At 36.9% G+C, this 14,484-nt stretch overlaps 1 protein-coding gene across 1 annotated transcript in view; it reads left to right on the top strand.

Annotated features, from left to right (window-relative positions):
- kcnj9 (potassium inwardly rectifying channel subfamily J member 9) overlaps positions 1-14,021 on the top strand; it is a 113,930-nt gene extending 99,909 nt beyond the window's left edge. The window contains exons 4-7 of the mRNA XM_039741441.1: positions 2,759-2,960; positions 8,788-8,980; positions 10,341-10,538; positions 12,092-14,021. Of these exons, the coding sequence (XP_039597375.1) occupies positions 2,759-2,960; positions 8,788-8,980; positions 10,341-10,538; positions 12,092-12,519 (1,021 nt within the window). The 3' untranslated portion in view covers positions 12,520-14,021. The remainder of the gene's footprint in view (positions 1-2,758; positions 2,961-8,787; positions 8,981-10,340; positions 10,539-12,091) is intronic.
- Positions 14,022-14,484: the final 463 nt, after the last annotated feature.

Here is a 14,484-nt window from a genome sequence, read left to right on the forward strand (position 1 = left end):
ATTCATTCCTTCTAGCTCTCAGAAGATTCATCGCTCGTCGTGGTAAACCTTATGAGATTGTAGCTGATAGAGGAACTAACTTCCGAGGTGGGGACCGAGAACTTAAAGAAGCTTTTGCCACAATGGAGACTGCACTTCAAGAACAACTTGCAAGGCAAAGTATAGAGTTTCATTTCAATCCACCTCATGCTCCACATTTTGGAGGAGCATGGGAACGAGAGATTAGATCTGTGAAGAACTCCCTACATATAGTCCTCAAGGACCACACTGTGTCAGAGGAAGTTCTCCACACAGTGCTGGTGGAAGTGGAGGGCATTCTCAATGCCAAACCTCTTGGATACGTTTCTTCTGATATAGCTGATCCAGATCCAGTTACTCCAAATCTCTTGCTAATGGGGGGGGATGCTTCCTTACCCCAAGCAGTCTATGGAGCTAGTGATTTACTGGGACGTCGTCGCTGGAAACACAGCCAGGTTTTGGCTGACCACTTTTGGTCTAACTTCACCAGGCGCTACTTGCCTGATTTACAACAACGACATAAATGGAAGAACTCCTCATCCTCCTTGAATGTGGGACAGATTGTTCTAATCATTGATCCACAGTTGCCTAGGGCTTATTGGCCTGTTGGAAAGGTCACTAAAGTTATTCCTAGTGATGATGGAAAAGTTTGCGTTGCTGAAGTCAAAGTGAAGGATCATATTTATACTCGCCCAGTGAGCAAGCTTATAGAACTGCCGGAAATACCAGACGAATGACACAGACCCATTGAATTGCTTCAAATTTATTACTCAAATTTGGGGGCGGCTGTACAAAAGTCGGAACACGCTGTTTGTTGCGTCATCACGCTCACAGGTTCTGTATGCGTGAGCGTGCGCACGTGTTGTTTTCTGTATCTGATACGCGAAAACGCTGTACTTTCAGGAGTCTGAACGCACTTGCATTTATTCCATTGTTTGTTGACTTTGTGTGCGTCTGTTTGATGTAAGTCACGCTTTGCTGTTTATTTCAATAGAAATAATTTCTGCAAGTAATGGTAAATCTCGTAACGTTGTTTTACTAGCAAGTTCAGACAACCCTTTATGTCAAAGTGTGTTCAGTTTAACGTTCAAAATTGTATAAGTACATTCAGAAATATTGCTTCTTTATTATATATAAGAGCTTCAAGAAAACAGACTTGGTAATATTTGCTTAAGTATTGATTTGTCTGAGTCTGTACAGCCCTAACGTATTTCGTAAGTTTTATTTAGTACCTTTTGTCAATGAAAGCACGTCATGGCGCTGTGTTAATTTCTGCTGCCATCTACTGACCTTTTTGGGCATTACATGTTTAGCGTTCTCTGAGCCTTTATTTTGTGAGTTATTTTATGTTATTGTATTTGTTCTGTTTCAGAAACCACACATAAATATTTGTCTTCAAATAAACGTTAAGTTCTACAAAGCCATTGCAACTATTCTTTCCTTTGCATCGTTCAGTAGTTAATTAAGATCCTCCTACCTTAATTCTGGTCTGCTTCATCCTTCTTATCGAGGATTAGGATTTGGTGCCACAGACACACACCAGTTTGACGCACACACTGTTTAACAAGTAGCATGTCTCACAGTCAGATACAAATATGGCAGAGAAACATTAGATCATTAGAAAGATTTAGATGAGAACACGCCATTCAGCTTCAACCCTCGCCAGTCCTATCCACTTAATTCGTCCAAAATAACATCAAGTCTTTTAAAGGTCTCTAAAGTCTTATCTGTCTATCACACTACTTTGTAGCTTATTCCAAGTGTTTATGGTTCTCTGTGTGAAGAAAAACTTCCTAATGTTTGTGCAAAATTTCCCCTTACCAAATTTCCAAACGTATCCCTGTGTTCTTGTTAAACACATTTTAAAGTAGCAGTTTAAATCCACTGTCGTAATTCCTTACAAAAGTTTGAACACTTTAAAAATGTAACATCTCCTTTTGCTTAAACTGAAAAGGCTCGCTTGTTTTTATTCTTTCCTCAAAGCTCATCAGCTTAGTCATTCTTCTGTGGACTTTTCCTAGTACCTCCATGTCTTTTCTGTATCCTGGAGACTGTCCTGCAGGTGAGGTCTAGGCAGTGCATTATAAATCTTCAGCATAACCTCCTTGGTCTTGTATTCTACATATTGTGTTATATAACCTAACATTCTGTTAGCCTTCTTAATAGCATCTGAACACTTTCATAAGCGTTGATAGGGTTCAGTCCACTACGACTTCTAAATCCTTCTCATAAAGTGTAGTTTCAATTTTCAGGCCTCCCATTGTGCAATCAATCGTAACTTTTTACTTCCTATATATAATACTTTAAATTCACCTACATAAATTTCAACTGTCATAAATCGGCCCTAGCCTGTATGTTGTCATAGTCCCTCTGTAACAATTCAAAAGATTGTAGATTATCTGCCAACCCATCTATATTGGTATCATCTCTAACTTAAAAATATCATTTTTATATTTAAATAAAAAAAATAAGTGGTCCTAGCACTGAGCCCTGTGGGACACCACGTTTAACATCAGCCAATTCTGATAGGGTTCCTTGCACCATATACAGTACTTTTGTTACCTGTGTCTGAGCCAATTTTGCACCCATCTACACAGAACAACCTGAACTTCCACTTCTTTTACTTTGATGCCCATCCTCACATGTGACACTTTATCAAATGCTTTGTGAAAGTCAAGAGTTTCAACAGCAAGGCTAACATTACATCTTCTCTTTTCAATATATATTTTTTTATCTTTAGAGGAGATTTGGAGCACCTGGAAGATGAAACCTGGACTCCTTGTGTTAACAATGTAAATGGATTTGTATCTGCTTTCCTCTTCTCCATTGAGACAGAAACTACAATAGGCTACGGGCACAGAGTTATCACTGATCAGTGTCCAGAGGGGACAGTGTTACTTCTACTGCAGGCCATTCTGGGCTCAATGGTCAATGCATTCATGGTAAGAAAATCTTATGCTTCATGTTCAGTGAAGGAGGCTCATAACGTTTGTGTAATGTGGAACTGTGGCAACAAAAAAGTACACCCACTTATGTTTTGCAAAGGTTGATTGGGCTATGAAAGCAAATTTTAGGCATCTAATACAGACAGTGAAAGGACTTGTATATTGAAGAACAGGAATGCAGCAATAATTTGCCAAGGTACTCAGTATCTTGACCAGTTCTCTAATTTTATTGAATAACAAATGCTACACATTAATTTTGTTCTCTATAATTTTCTTGTTTCAAAACCTTATAGTTCAAAGTTTATTTTGTAATGTTACATTTGTTTTAATTACAAAAAATGTAATTTGCAGTTTGCTGAAGTATTCAATCCCCACAATTTAATATTCTGTTTAATTCTGCTTTAAGTCTGTTGTTGTCAGTATAGGTATGTTCCAACTTTGGAGTAATTTTGAGTTAAATCTTCCAGGCAAATATGCCCCACATTGTTAGATTAATCAGAAGACACATCCAGAAATTTGACAAACAAGAGGAGACCATTCATTCTATCAAGCCTGTTTGTTTAGTTAATAGCTAAACTTCCCAAAATCTGCTATGCAGTTTTGTAGTACTGCAACTGGTTTGTTGGTCAGGATTGAGATTAAGGCTTTTACTGGACCATTTGGTAAACATTACCATTTTATCATCATAGTGTGATTAAGTCACTCCACGATTACTCAGACCTTGTGTTTTGGAACATTGTTCTACTGACATGTAAATCTGTGTACATTTGTCACATTTTTAGCAGATGCAAACAGGTTCACTTTCCTTGTATTTTCCATCAACCTTTCTTCTTTTTGTTTTGATCCTAACTCTTACCATAATGCTATCACCATTACACTGCACTGTAGGTTTGGTGTTTTTTGAGTTAGCTGTGTTACATTTGCGCTGAATGTACAGTATCTCTATGATATTGTTTAAAAAAATTCCATCTTTGACTCATCTGGACACAAAACATCTTCCTTCATCACAACTGTGTCACTCCCTTGCTCTAACGCAAGCTCTAGTCATGTTTTTATATAGTTCTTTTTGAGTGGTGGTTTCTTTTATGCCATTCTCCAACAGAAGACAGAGTTATATAGAGCTAATGCTATGGCTGATTGGTTTTAGCCACTGATGTCTGTAGATCCTTCAAAGCCACTGCTGACCACTTCTTGTTTTTGCACAGAGTTTTGGGAATCAACTTTTTCCAGGAAACACTTGTATGGTTTGACATAGCTTTCTGAATAACTGAACCCATGGTGCCCACTATCCAAACACCCAAATACTAATATGTGATCTTTTCCTAATTTTTGCATTTGTATTATTTTATCTCCAACTTATTTACTCTTTAGTCTTCAACTCAGTGGCTCTCCTTCAGATCCACAATACTCCCTTAAATCCCTTAAGTAATTCACTTGTAAAAGTAAATCCTGGTCTTGTCAGGCAAATGTTTTTCATTTATGTAAATTAAGAGTGTCAACACCACTTATGCAAATAACTTGTTTCCCTTTTTTCTTGGATAATATAATAATTTTTATTTATATAGCACCTTTCCCATTGCAAAATAAATTTTTCAAAGTGAAAAAATCCAAAATTATCAGAGAGAACAGATCCAGTGTAGGATTTGTTATTGAGTAAATTACTGTGAAGACTTTTTTAAGAGACTGAATACTTTTGCAAAGCACTGCATACTCTAAGTTTAATTTCTTAAAAGTCTGTTTTCTTCCTATAGTTCAGGAGTAGCAAACCCAATATTATTTAGGGCCAAAAAAAAAAACATTTATATACCCAATGTGTGCCAGAATATGTCAACAAACAACAATTTATTCACAAATGAGACTCATGGGTACTTCTCTGTGGGCAGTCAGTGTGGTGTAGTGGTTAAGGCTTTGGACTTCAAATCTTGTTACTGACACTATGTCACCATGAGCAAGTCACTTGATCTGCCTATGCTCCAATTGTAGAAATGTAACAAATTGTATGATAAATGTTGTCAGTCCATCCATTCACCCATTATCCAATTAGTATATCCTAACACAGGGTCACAGGGGTCTGCTGGAGCCAATCCCAGCCAACAAAGGGCGGAAGGCAGGAAAAAAATGTTGTCAATTGCCTTGGATAAAAGAATCACAATTATATATTCTTCCTACTGTCTCTTTGGAAACTGTCTTCCATCTTTATCAGATTTTTTTTTTCCATGGACATTGCAATTGGTTGGGAAACCATTAAAATTTTGACTTGATTCTGTTTATCTACATTTACTGTATGTAATCCGAAGATGACTCACTTACTCATCAACAAAACACTGTTTTCTGTTTATTTAAAAGGCTGAAATTTGGAGGGATGCTACATCTAGGGCAGAATGTATCTGCTTAGAAAGAACATTAAGATATTTCAATAGTGACAAGTGAACAACCCTCCTACAACGCAACAGAAAAAGTAAATACCCCAAAATCTCAAAAATGCCTTAATGAATTTAATTAAAATTTGTTGATATTATAGAAAAAAGAAAATTACTTAATTTTTTTATTTGTTGATATTTTTTAGTATTATGCCAACCAACATGCTTGACAGAAGCAACAGAAGTGATTAATGAGCCACGCAAATAGCACAACTAACCACTAGGGTTAATGGACAACTAAAGGTCAGGAAAAAGGAAATTTGATCACAAATAAAAATGGAAAGAGAAAGTTCAGCAAAGCTCAAGGAAGAAGCTAAGCTCCATGGTTAGCAAGCACTCTTTCTTGCTATTGACTTCTAGGTCCTGGCTGTGGCCCACACCCCCAAAACCGCTCAACAATCAACATACTTCAAGCTGAAAGGTCTTATATATTGGCACTTTACATTGTGTTATAATGATCAAACCTGGTTCTCCACACTACTCACTCTTCACGTTAATACATCAGTGTAACATGTAGGATACTGGCACTTATGTTTATCCACTTCAAGCACTGCTTTGAAGATACAGAGACACTCACATCATAGTTCTAATTATTTTATTAATGCAGTTCTTATGAGTCTGATCCCAGAAAACATCTTTTAAAAAAATAAATATGCATCTTATCTGTTTGCAGCAACTTTCAGAAAAACTGAGAAGTATAGCTAATGCCACTTTTTAGACTTCTAGGTACCTAAATTAAGAAAATTGTCTGTAATTTGGAAATATTTTGTTTTCAAAAGTGTACTGTGCAAAACTGTGAAACTATTGCAGGAAAATATTTATACAGCTAGTTACAATTCAGCCTCATACTCCAGTATGAAAAGTGCATTAACGAAAGCTGAACAATTAGCAGTTAGTTCAGTTCACAGATAACCATTAATTACCTTTGTACACTAATGCATGACCGTATACAGCAGGCTATTAAAAATAAAATCAGATATTAGTCATTGTGTATTGTTTATCAAAAGACAAGGCTCTGTCAATCAGAGGAGTCATCTGCTCCTGCAATTATTCTTCCATAGTGATGTAATGTTCACTTTATTCCAAATGTGAAAAATAAAAATGGATCTTAAACAAATAGTTCTTTATGCAACCACGACCGATTTCTGGTTCAGTACAACTATGGAAGTACGTATCTCTCAGCATAACGGTTTGTTATATTAATGAAGTATATATGCTGAAAAGCAGATGCATGTCAGCATGCTTTTTTAAATTAGTGCACCATTCATTAAAATACGTACCTTAAGAAAACAAATGCTCATACTCAGGTTCTGAGTCCAGTAGCAGGAGGTAATACAGTAATTTGTTACTATCAAAATACAGCTTGAGCTTGCTTTATAGATATTGTTGCATTTAGAGCTTTTATATGCCAGTACCCTAGAAGTAACAAGTTGTGTTTACATTTACTTCTTAATGTCAAGTTACTGTCATTTAAGACTTTATCATGTACTTTAAGTTTTTATATACACATGCAACATTTCTTTTGTTAATACAGCAGAACCCCAATTTAACATTTCCATGTTTAACATTTTCCAGCATTTTAAATTTTTGAATGGTGAATGGTGGTGATGGCTGATTTTTCAAATTGAATATTAATTTAAAAAAAAAAAAAGAATTTTTGTTATGTTTAAATATTATTATATGAATATTTGTAAATCAAAAATGCACTCAATTTACTATGTGAAAAACAGTGACACAAATATTAAATTGCAAGTGTCCTGCGTCTTTATTGTAACAAATTAAAAGCAAATATTACTAAGCAATAGATGTTTAATTTTTAAATTAATCCAACATTTAACAATTTTATATATTTTTTTAGTGTTTCCCTGCACAATGATGGTTGTACTGTACTTTGTGTAAAGTGAATACAGGATATGCAGCTTGCAAGACAAGTTGCATTTTCATTGTACTGTTAATTGAAATTATAATATCAAAGGCAATAATTGTCAGTTATTAGTTTTTTCATACTGTAATTAGTTAAAGTAAACCACTTTTTGTTGCATATTACTTTCGATCTAATGATACAAGATTACACATCAAAGTTTTACAGAGTGAAAATATATATATTCCCCAAATTCCCATTATTCCTACTGTAAAAAGGGAAACACAAACAGAAAAAGATTTGGGGATCTATCCATATTGTGAAGCAAAATTATCAATTTGGTATCACACCAAAGTAGTCTCAAAAGACTTAGTCTCAAGCAGAACTAAAGGAAAGGTGAGGTGATTGGACTTTATTAAGTGGTGGGCAGGAAGAGGTATGTCGGTGAGGGAACTGGCAGAAATGAGGTCAATAAGAGGGTGTGGTGGGGAAAGGGATTTGGAAGTTGACCATGGCCTAACTGGGTTTCCCTTCTGATGATTTGTAGAAGAGGGAGAAAAGACATTACTGCACTTCATCAACCCTCAACTTGGCATCTTACCCTTCGTTAAGCCCTTTGACTGCTTCCTATGTGCACGTGTGTGACACTACTAATTACCTGTTTCAATTTAAAAGAATACAGTTTCCTGTAAAAATTGTGTTTTGCAGTTACCATCAACAAAAGCCAAGGTCAGCCACTAGTAAAAGCAAGAACTGATCTGTGACAGAAATGTTTTACTCATGGCCAATTGTATCTTGCTTATCCCAGATTAAGGATCTCCAGTGAAGTAATATTATTAGCCACTGCTATAAATAAATAAATAAATATGATATACATAAAAGTACTCAGTTACATAATACTTCTGATACATCCAGTTAACCCATGGCATTATAACTGAAGCCCAACATAGTACTTATGCATTAGGAAATCTGGACAATTTAGCTAATATTATATAAAGATGATCAGACAAAAAGACAAAACAAAATAAAATAACAAATTGGGAGTACAGACAAAAATAAATAAAAAAAGATAGAGAGAGGGATCATGGCCACAATACAAAGGAAAGCAAAGCTAACTTTAGGCTAACTTAAATTTTGGGAAACTTATATACAAGCATGACCATCGTTTCTGTGGAATATGTAGTCTCCTTGTGTATGTGTTGTTTTTTCTCCATGTACACTGATTTTCCTTTCAGATCCCCAACATACATGTTAAGACATTTGGCAACTGGGACCAGGTTTTGATTAAAACTGAATTTTGCAGGTTAATGGCTATCCCATTGAAACAGCAATCACTTCAAGGGTGTTGCTTTAAATCACGCCATATTGGAAAGGCATGTAACCCTAAAACTCCCCAGGCATGTAACACTAAAACTCCTCAACAATAACAATTTTTATCCTTTCAGGTAAAGGATGTGATTCCCCTTTTGGAGTATGTTGATTACAGCCAAATTGGGAATTGCTAATCCCCACTGTCATTTAAATGATTTCATCTTCACTGCAGGTTGGCTGCATGTTTGTAAAGATCTCACAGCCAAACAAGAGGGCAGAGACTCTGGTCTTCTCACGGAATGCAGTTATTTCTTTACGGGATGATAAGCTTTGCTTGATGTTCCGGGTTGGAGATCTGCGCAGCTCACACATCGTTGGAGCCAACATCCGGGCCAAACTTATTAAGTCCAAGCAGACTCAGGAAGGCCTGTCTGAATCTGACATATATGCATGACTGTCTGCATGCTTCAGCCAATCCACCCATCTGTCTATATGTCCTTTTGTCTTTTGTACAATATGTGCACCTGTCTGCATGTCTTATTTAATTTTGAATCTCTCTCTTTAGACTAGCATTTGCATTTGTTTATGAAGGTGTGTTTAATGAGTTAGCATTTGTACATTTTTGTGCCTCTCTGACTCAGTGTTGTTATGTATTCCAGTTGCTACCGTTAAGATTTTTCTAAAATGTTTGTGAATGTTATTGAGTGTGACTTGAGAAGGAATTGTTAAGGAATGTAAGGTGGGATAAATTAATCAAGGAAAAATTCAAAACACAACCTGTAGTACATTCAAAGACCCCTCTAAGCCTTGCATGTGTAGTATGTCAAGGCCTGTTTTTGTCTGAATTTAATAGAAAATGATGTGTTGTTCTTCTGATAATTTTTTTCTTGTTAATATTACTTTCACAAGGACTTTAGCTTTTTGTTTGTGACTTCATCCACTACTACTGCTTTGCTATGACACCCATACATTGCTGGTGAGATGTGGTCATCTTTACATGATCAGATTGCATGCTCAGAAAGCGCCCACACTTTATTTTCAATAAAATACTCTAATACAAGAAAGTTAGTATCAGGATCAAACAGTAAATGTTCAGTTTTCTTCATTTTTCACAATTTATTTATAATTACTTTTAGTTATATATAGCAAGTAATGCAATGCTATGTTAACCAAGATATTATGATGGCTGTTGTATAAGGTGGGCACAAGTTAAAGTAGTGTCTGAAATTATTTGAATAACAGAGAAAAGACTTGTAAGAGAACTTTGTTTTTGAACAATATTTTAGTTAGAAGTCTAGTTTTTCTAAAGGCTTTGAGATTGCTATTTCCTTATACAAACAATCTCTTGACCTTTAGTGTTAGAGATTTTGACTACACCAGACTTCACTTCTGTAACATCCCTAAAATAAGCTTGGCAACTTAAAAAATAAATTTGGATTTTTGTTTAAGCTCCTAATGGTCACAACAATGAGATTCTTCAGCAATTTCTTTTCAAGGTGTTCAGCTATTCATTTGACTTTGTTTTTGTCCTGACTTTGAGTGTGGTCTACTCCTTTTATTTGGTTACTGATTTTTGAACTTGTGGTACTGATCCTAGCCTGCATCTAATGACTATTTGTCTTTATCTATTTTAAGTGTTCTTTGTCCTATTTACTCAAAATTAGGATTTATTTTGGTCCTAATTTTATTGAAGGATTGTTATTGTCATGGCACATATCTATCTTAGTCTTACTTTGTCTTGTCTCTTCAATGCTGAACTGCCTCTTGTCTGTATCTCCAATACAGGAGAGTTTATTCCTCTTGATCAGACTGATATCAGTGTTGGGTTTGAGACTGGCGATGACAGGCTGTTTCTTGTTTCTCCGTTGGTGATATCACACGAGATAGACCCAAGGTCACCTTTCTGGGATGTCTCCCAGGCTCAGCTGGAGAAAGATGACTTTGAGATTGTAGTCATCCTGGAAGGAATGGTTGAGGCAACAGGTGAATGTTTCTTAACATCAAGTGAAATTTTAAAATTGTTAAAGGGTTGGGAACACATAAACTAATGGGGTCTTAAAATGTAATTTAATTAATAGTGATAGAATGTAAAACAAAGATAAGATAAACTAAGACAGCTGGAATTGGAGGAGCTTAAAGCTATTAATATCTAAAAAAATAAAACACTTTGTTGGGCTACTGTTTATGGGTGAAGGCTGTGTTCGATTTTTGTATGCTGTAGACCAATGGACACTCACTCCCTTCATGGATCCCTATAGTGAAGAATACTACCAATTATGAATATGATTTTGTTGAGTCAAAGAATGCTGTTTTAACAGTGGATTTTTACCTGTTGTTATATTGACAGTTGGTTGGCGCTGACCTGACGCAGACTAACAAACTAGGCACATATAAAATAAACAAAAAGATTTATTTTTTCTTTACCTGTGGGGCACGTCTTCCCCGTGAACCCGACAGGCACAACACAGTCCTCAAAACACACACAAAGAAAAATCACCCCGAATCACACTCTTTGTCTTCCACTCCTCCCAGGGCAGCTTCGTCATCCTCCTCCCAACTCTGGCACCCTGAATAGTGGCTGCAGGCTCCTCTTATAGCCCACCCGTAGCTGCTCTTCTGCCCAGACGGGCTCGTTAAGCCGTGCAGCTCCATGCAGCTCCCCCTGGCAGAGGCCACAGAGCCCAACCAAGATGAGCTCCAGTGTTCCATGAAAGTGGCCCCAATGCAACCCAGGGGGGCTGCCAACAAAGTTTCAGAGGGACGTAGCGTGGCTCCCATGGCTGCTCCCCCGGATCTAGTGACAAAGGGGTGTCCTTCCTGGCCGGGCATGGGTCCCGGCCATCTGCCACACCGTCTACTCAAAGTTACCTTTCCACGGCTGGGGAGGTGGGTATCTTGGTCAGTTTAACAGTGATGCACCACTGCAGGACACTTAGCAGCAGTCAGTAATATATGACTGAAATATGTTGTCATAAATATACTACAACACAAGGGTCATATGGACCAATGAAAAGTGAGAGGAGCTGTAACTCACCGTACTCCTGGTAATGGGAAATTTGTTCCTATTTTTCAGTAAAGATAAATACATCCATCCATCCTGCTATATGTTAACTACAGGGTCACGAGGGTCTGCTGGAGTCATCACAGGGCACAAGGCAGGAAACAAACCCTGAGCAGGGTGCCAGCCCACAGCAGGGCACACACTAGGGACAATTTAGAATCGCTAATACAAGTCTTTGGACAGTGGGAGGAAACCGACACAGACACGGGGAGAACATGCAAACTCCACGCAGGGAGGACCTAGGAAGTGAACCCTGTTCTCCTAACTGTGGGGCAGTAGCGCCACCAGAAAAATACATAAAAATTAATATAATTTTCTAAAATGGGTGCTTAGTTGATTTTTTACCTTTGTGATTCTTCGACCATGAGGTTAGCTTTTAAAAATACATGACCTGGATACTGGAAATGTTACCCAATTACAATGTTTTGGAATCCTCAGTTTTTCTTCTTGTAATAGTCTTCCCTTGTATTTCTAGGAATGACCTGTCAGGCCCGGAGCTCTTATCTAGCAGAAGAAGTGTTGTGGGGCCACCGTTTCACACCAATGATGTCACTAGCAGATGGATTCTTTGATGTTGACTACAGTGCTTTCCACCAAACCTTTGAGGTGGACACTCCATCTTGTTCAGCCCGGGAGTTGTCACTTGCTGCTGCTCGTTTGGAAGCCCACCTGTACTGGTCTATTTCTAGCCAGCTGGATGAACCAAGGTGGGATAGGCCAGGAATAGGGCTGAACCAAATTGGGTTTTCTGGGACTAACAGCTCAGCAAATGGAAAAAAGGGGACTGGACTAACAGGATTGTCAGGATTACCGGGGACCAAAACTCAGGTGAGGAAGGAAGAATTTGGACAGGATGAAAGAAATGGTAGTTTGACCACGGAACCCTCAGAAAGTGAAACATAGGGAGTGGAAAAGAAAAGTTAAAAGTTTGAGAGATGATCTGTTGGTAAGAAACTTATTGTCAGCTAAGAAGAGGCAAAGAAATTAAAGGAAATGAGAATGTGAATTTGTGAAAAAATAAGGATGAATTAACTTTATGTATGTCAAAGCGCATTCATATTTTTTTAACTGTTAAAGCATTTTTTGTAGATAGATAGGATTCACAGAGAGGAGTATCGGCATTATTTAATGTACATACACACTGTATTTAGAAGGTGGCTTGAAAAAGATAGATAGATAGATAGATAGATAGATAGATAGATAGATAGATAGATAGATAGATAGATAGATAGATAGATAGATAGATATGAATGTTGAATTTAGTATGCATTTAAATATGCAGCAAAAGAGGAAGAATGTCTGACTCCTTAAGGCACTATATGTACTTTCTATAGGGTATTGCCATTTAGTCTAGCTCTGACTGATACTTTCATTGCTCTTTAGTCTGCTTTGTAACTAAGTGTGGCTTATGATCATTGTAAAATGCACTCTTGAGGCTGTGGCAGCAGAACATATCTCCTTGTCATTTTTCCTCTGAAGAATGTAATACTGCATTTTGTCAAAAGTGGTTGCCCACATAGAGCTGCAAGCCAATTCATTAAGCAGATACAGGGAAATTCCTTTCATGTCTTGTGGCCTTAATACTGTAGTTCAAGGAAGGATTACTCCCTTGAAATGAACACCAGTCCCCTGCTGTTTTTTCCTTCTCCAATCTCCCTATTTGACAATCTAGATGTGTGAACAGGAAACACAGGAATCTCTCAACACATAGAAATTTACTTCTACAAGCAAAAATAAATTATTTTGAGAAAGTAAATTCAGTGTTGATAAATTTTGGTTGTTAGACTCTGTGTGTCTGACCACATTTTAAGTGACAGACTGCTCCCTGAAATTGGCAGAAATTAAAAACAAAGTTCTTGCATTAATGTACTTGTATAGTTTGTTGTTTCTGGTTGTATTTATATAAAACAGAGGTACCACTTCTCAGCAGTTACAGAGAGACTATGCATCTGTACTCATTTGAACCAAGACACCAAACTCAATTGAATCAAATCTCTGAAAGAATGATCTATCATATGTCAGAGAACAATCCTTTCTTTTTTTTGGTTTGCCTTCAAAAAACTAAAAGCACATTTTGAAATTTATACATATTTTTTCACACCAAATTGCTGATTGTAGAACTTCCCATACTGAATGTAAGCCATACTGTGACAACATATGTGGATTCTAAAATCCATTCCTTGGTCAATACAGTAGGAGTAAGTGTTACTATGACTGGGTACTGGTGGGTATACTAAAACCCATGCTGCTCTGATAGGAAGAATGATCAGCCCTCACCAAAATAATGGCAATCATAAACTAAAAGATCATGTTGTCCTCAGTATGGGTTTGATGATGTGCTCCAATTTAGGACTAAATGGATGAGTCAGGATGCTTACCTGTCCAATAAAGATCTATCTATCTTTGATTTTTGTAAACTTTTTTCTTGTTCCTTTATTAATCCTAGTGGTCATATTATGTATGGCAGTGAATAACAGCAGCACATTTTCATACACATTGTAAGAAAGCCATATATATGAATACAGTATATAAAAAACAAATTAGTTAAAGAATGACATGTAGTGGAATCATGCTCCTAGTTGTGGGATGTGCACATTCTCCCCATGCATTTCTGGATATTTCAGTTTTCGTTCACCTCAGAGATGTTCTTTCAGTTAAATGATTTTTAAATTGGCCCTGCATTAGTTGGCACTATGAAAGAATAGTGTCCCTGTTTGGGGCTGGTTCCTTGTTGTGCCTAAAGCTGCTGGAATAGGCCATCTGAGATACCCTGAATTGGATTAAATGGATTTGAAAATGGAATTTATATAAAAAATACAAACCGGATTCCAAAAAAGTTGGGACACTATACAAATCGTGAATAAAAAC

This window comes from Polypterus senegalus, chromosome 18 (assembly GCF_016835505.1).
Source record: "Polypterus senegalus isolate Bchr_013 chromosome 18, ASM1683550v1, whole genome shotgun sequence".
Taxonomy (NCBI): Eukaryota; Metazoa; Chordata; class Cladistia; order Polypteriformes; family Polypteridae; genus Polypterus; species Polypterus senegalus.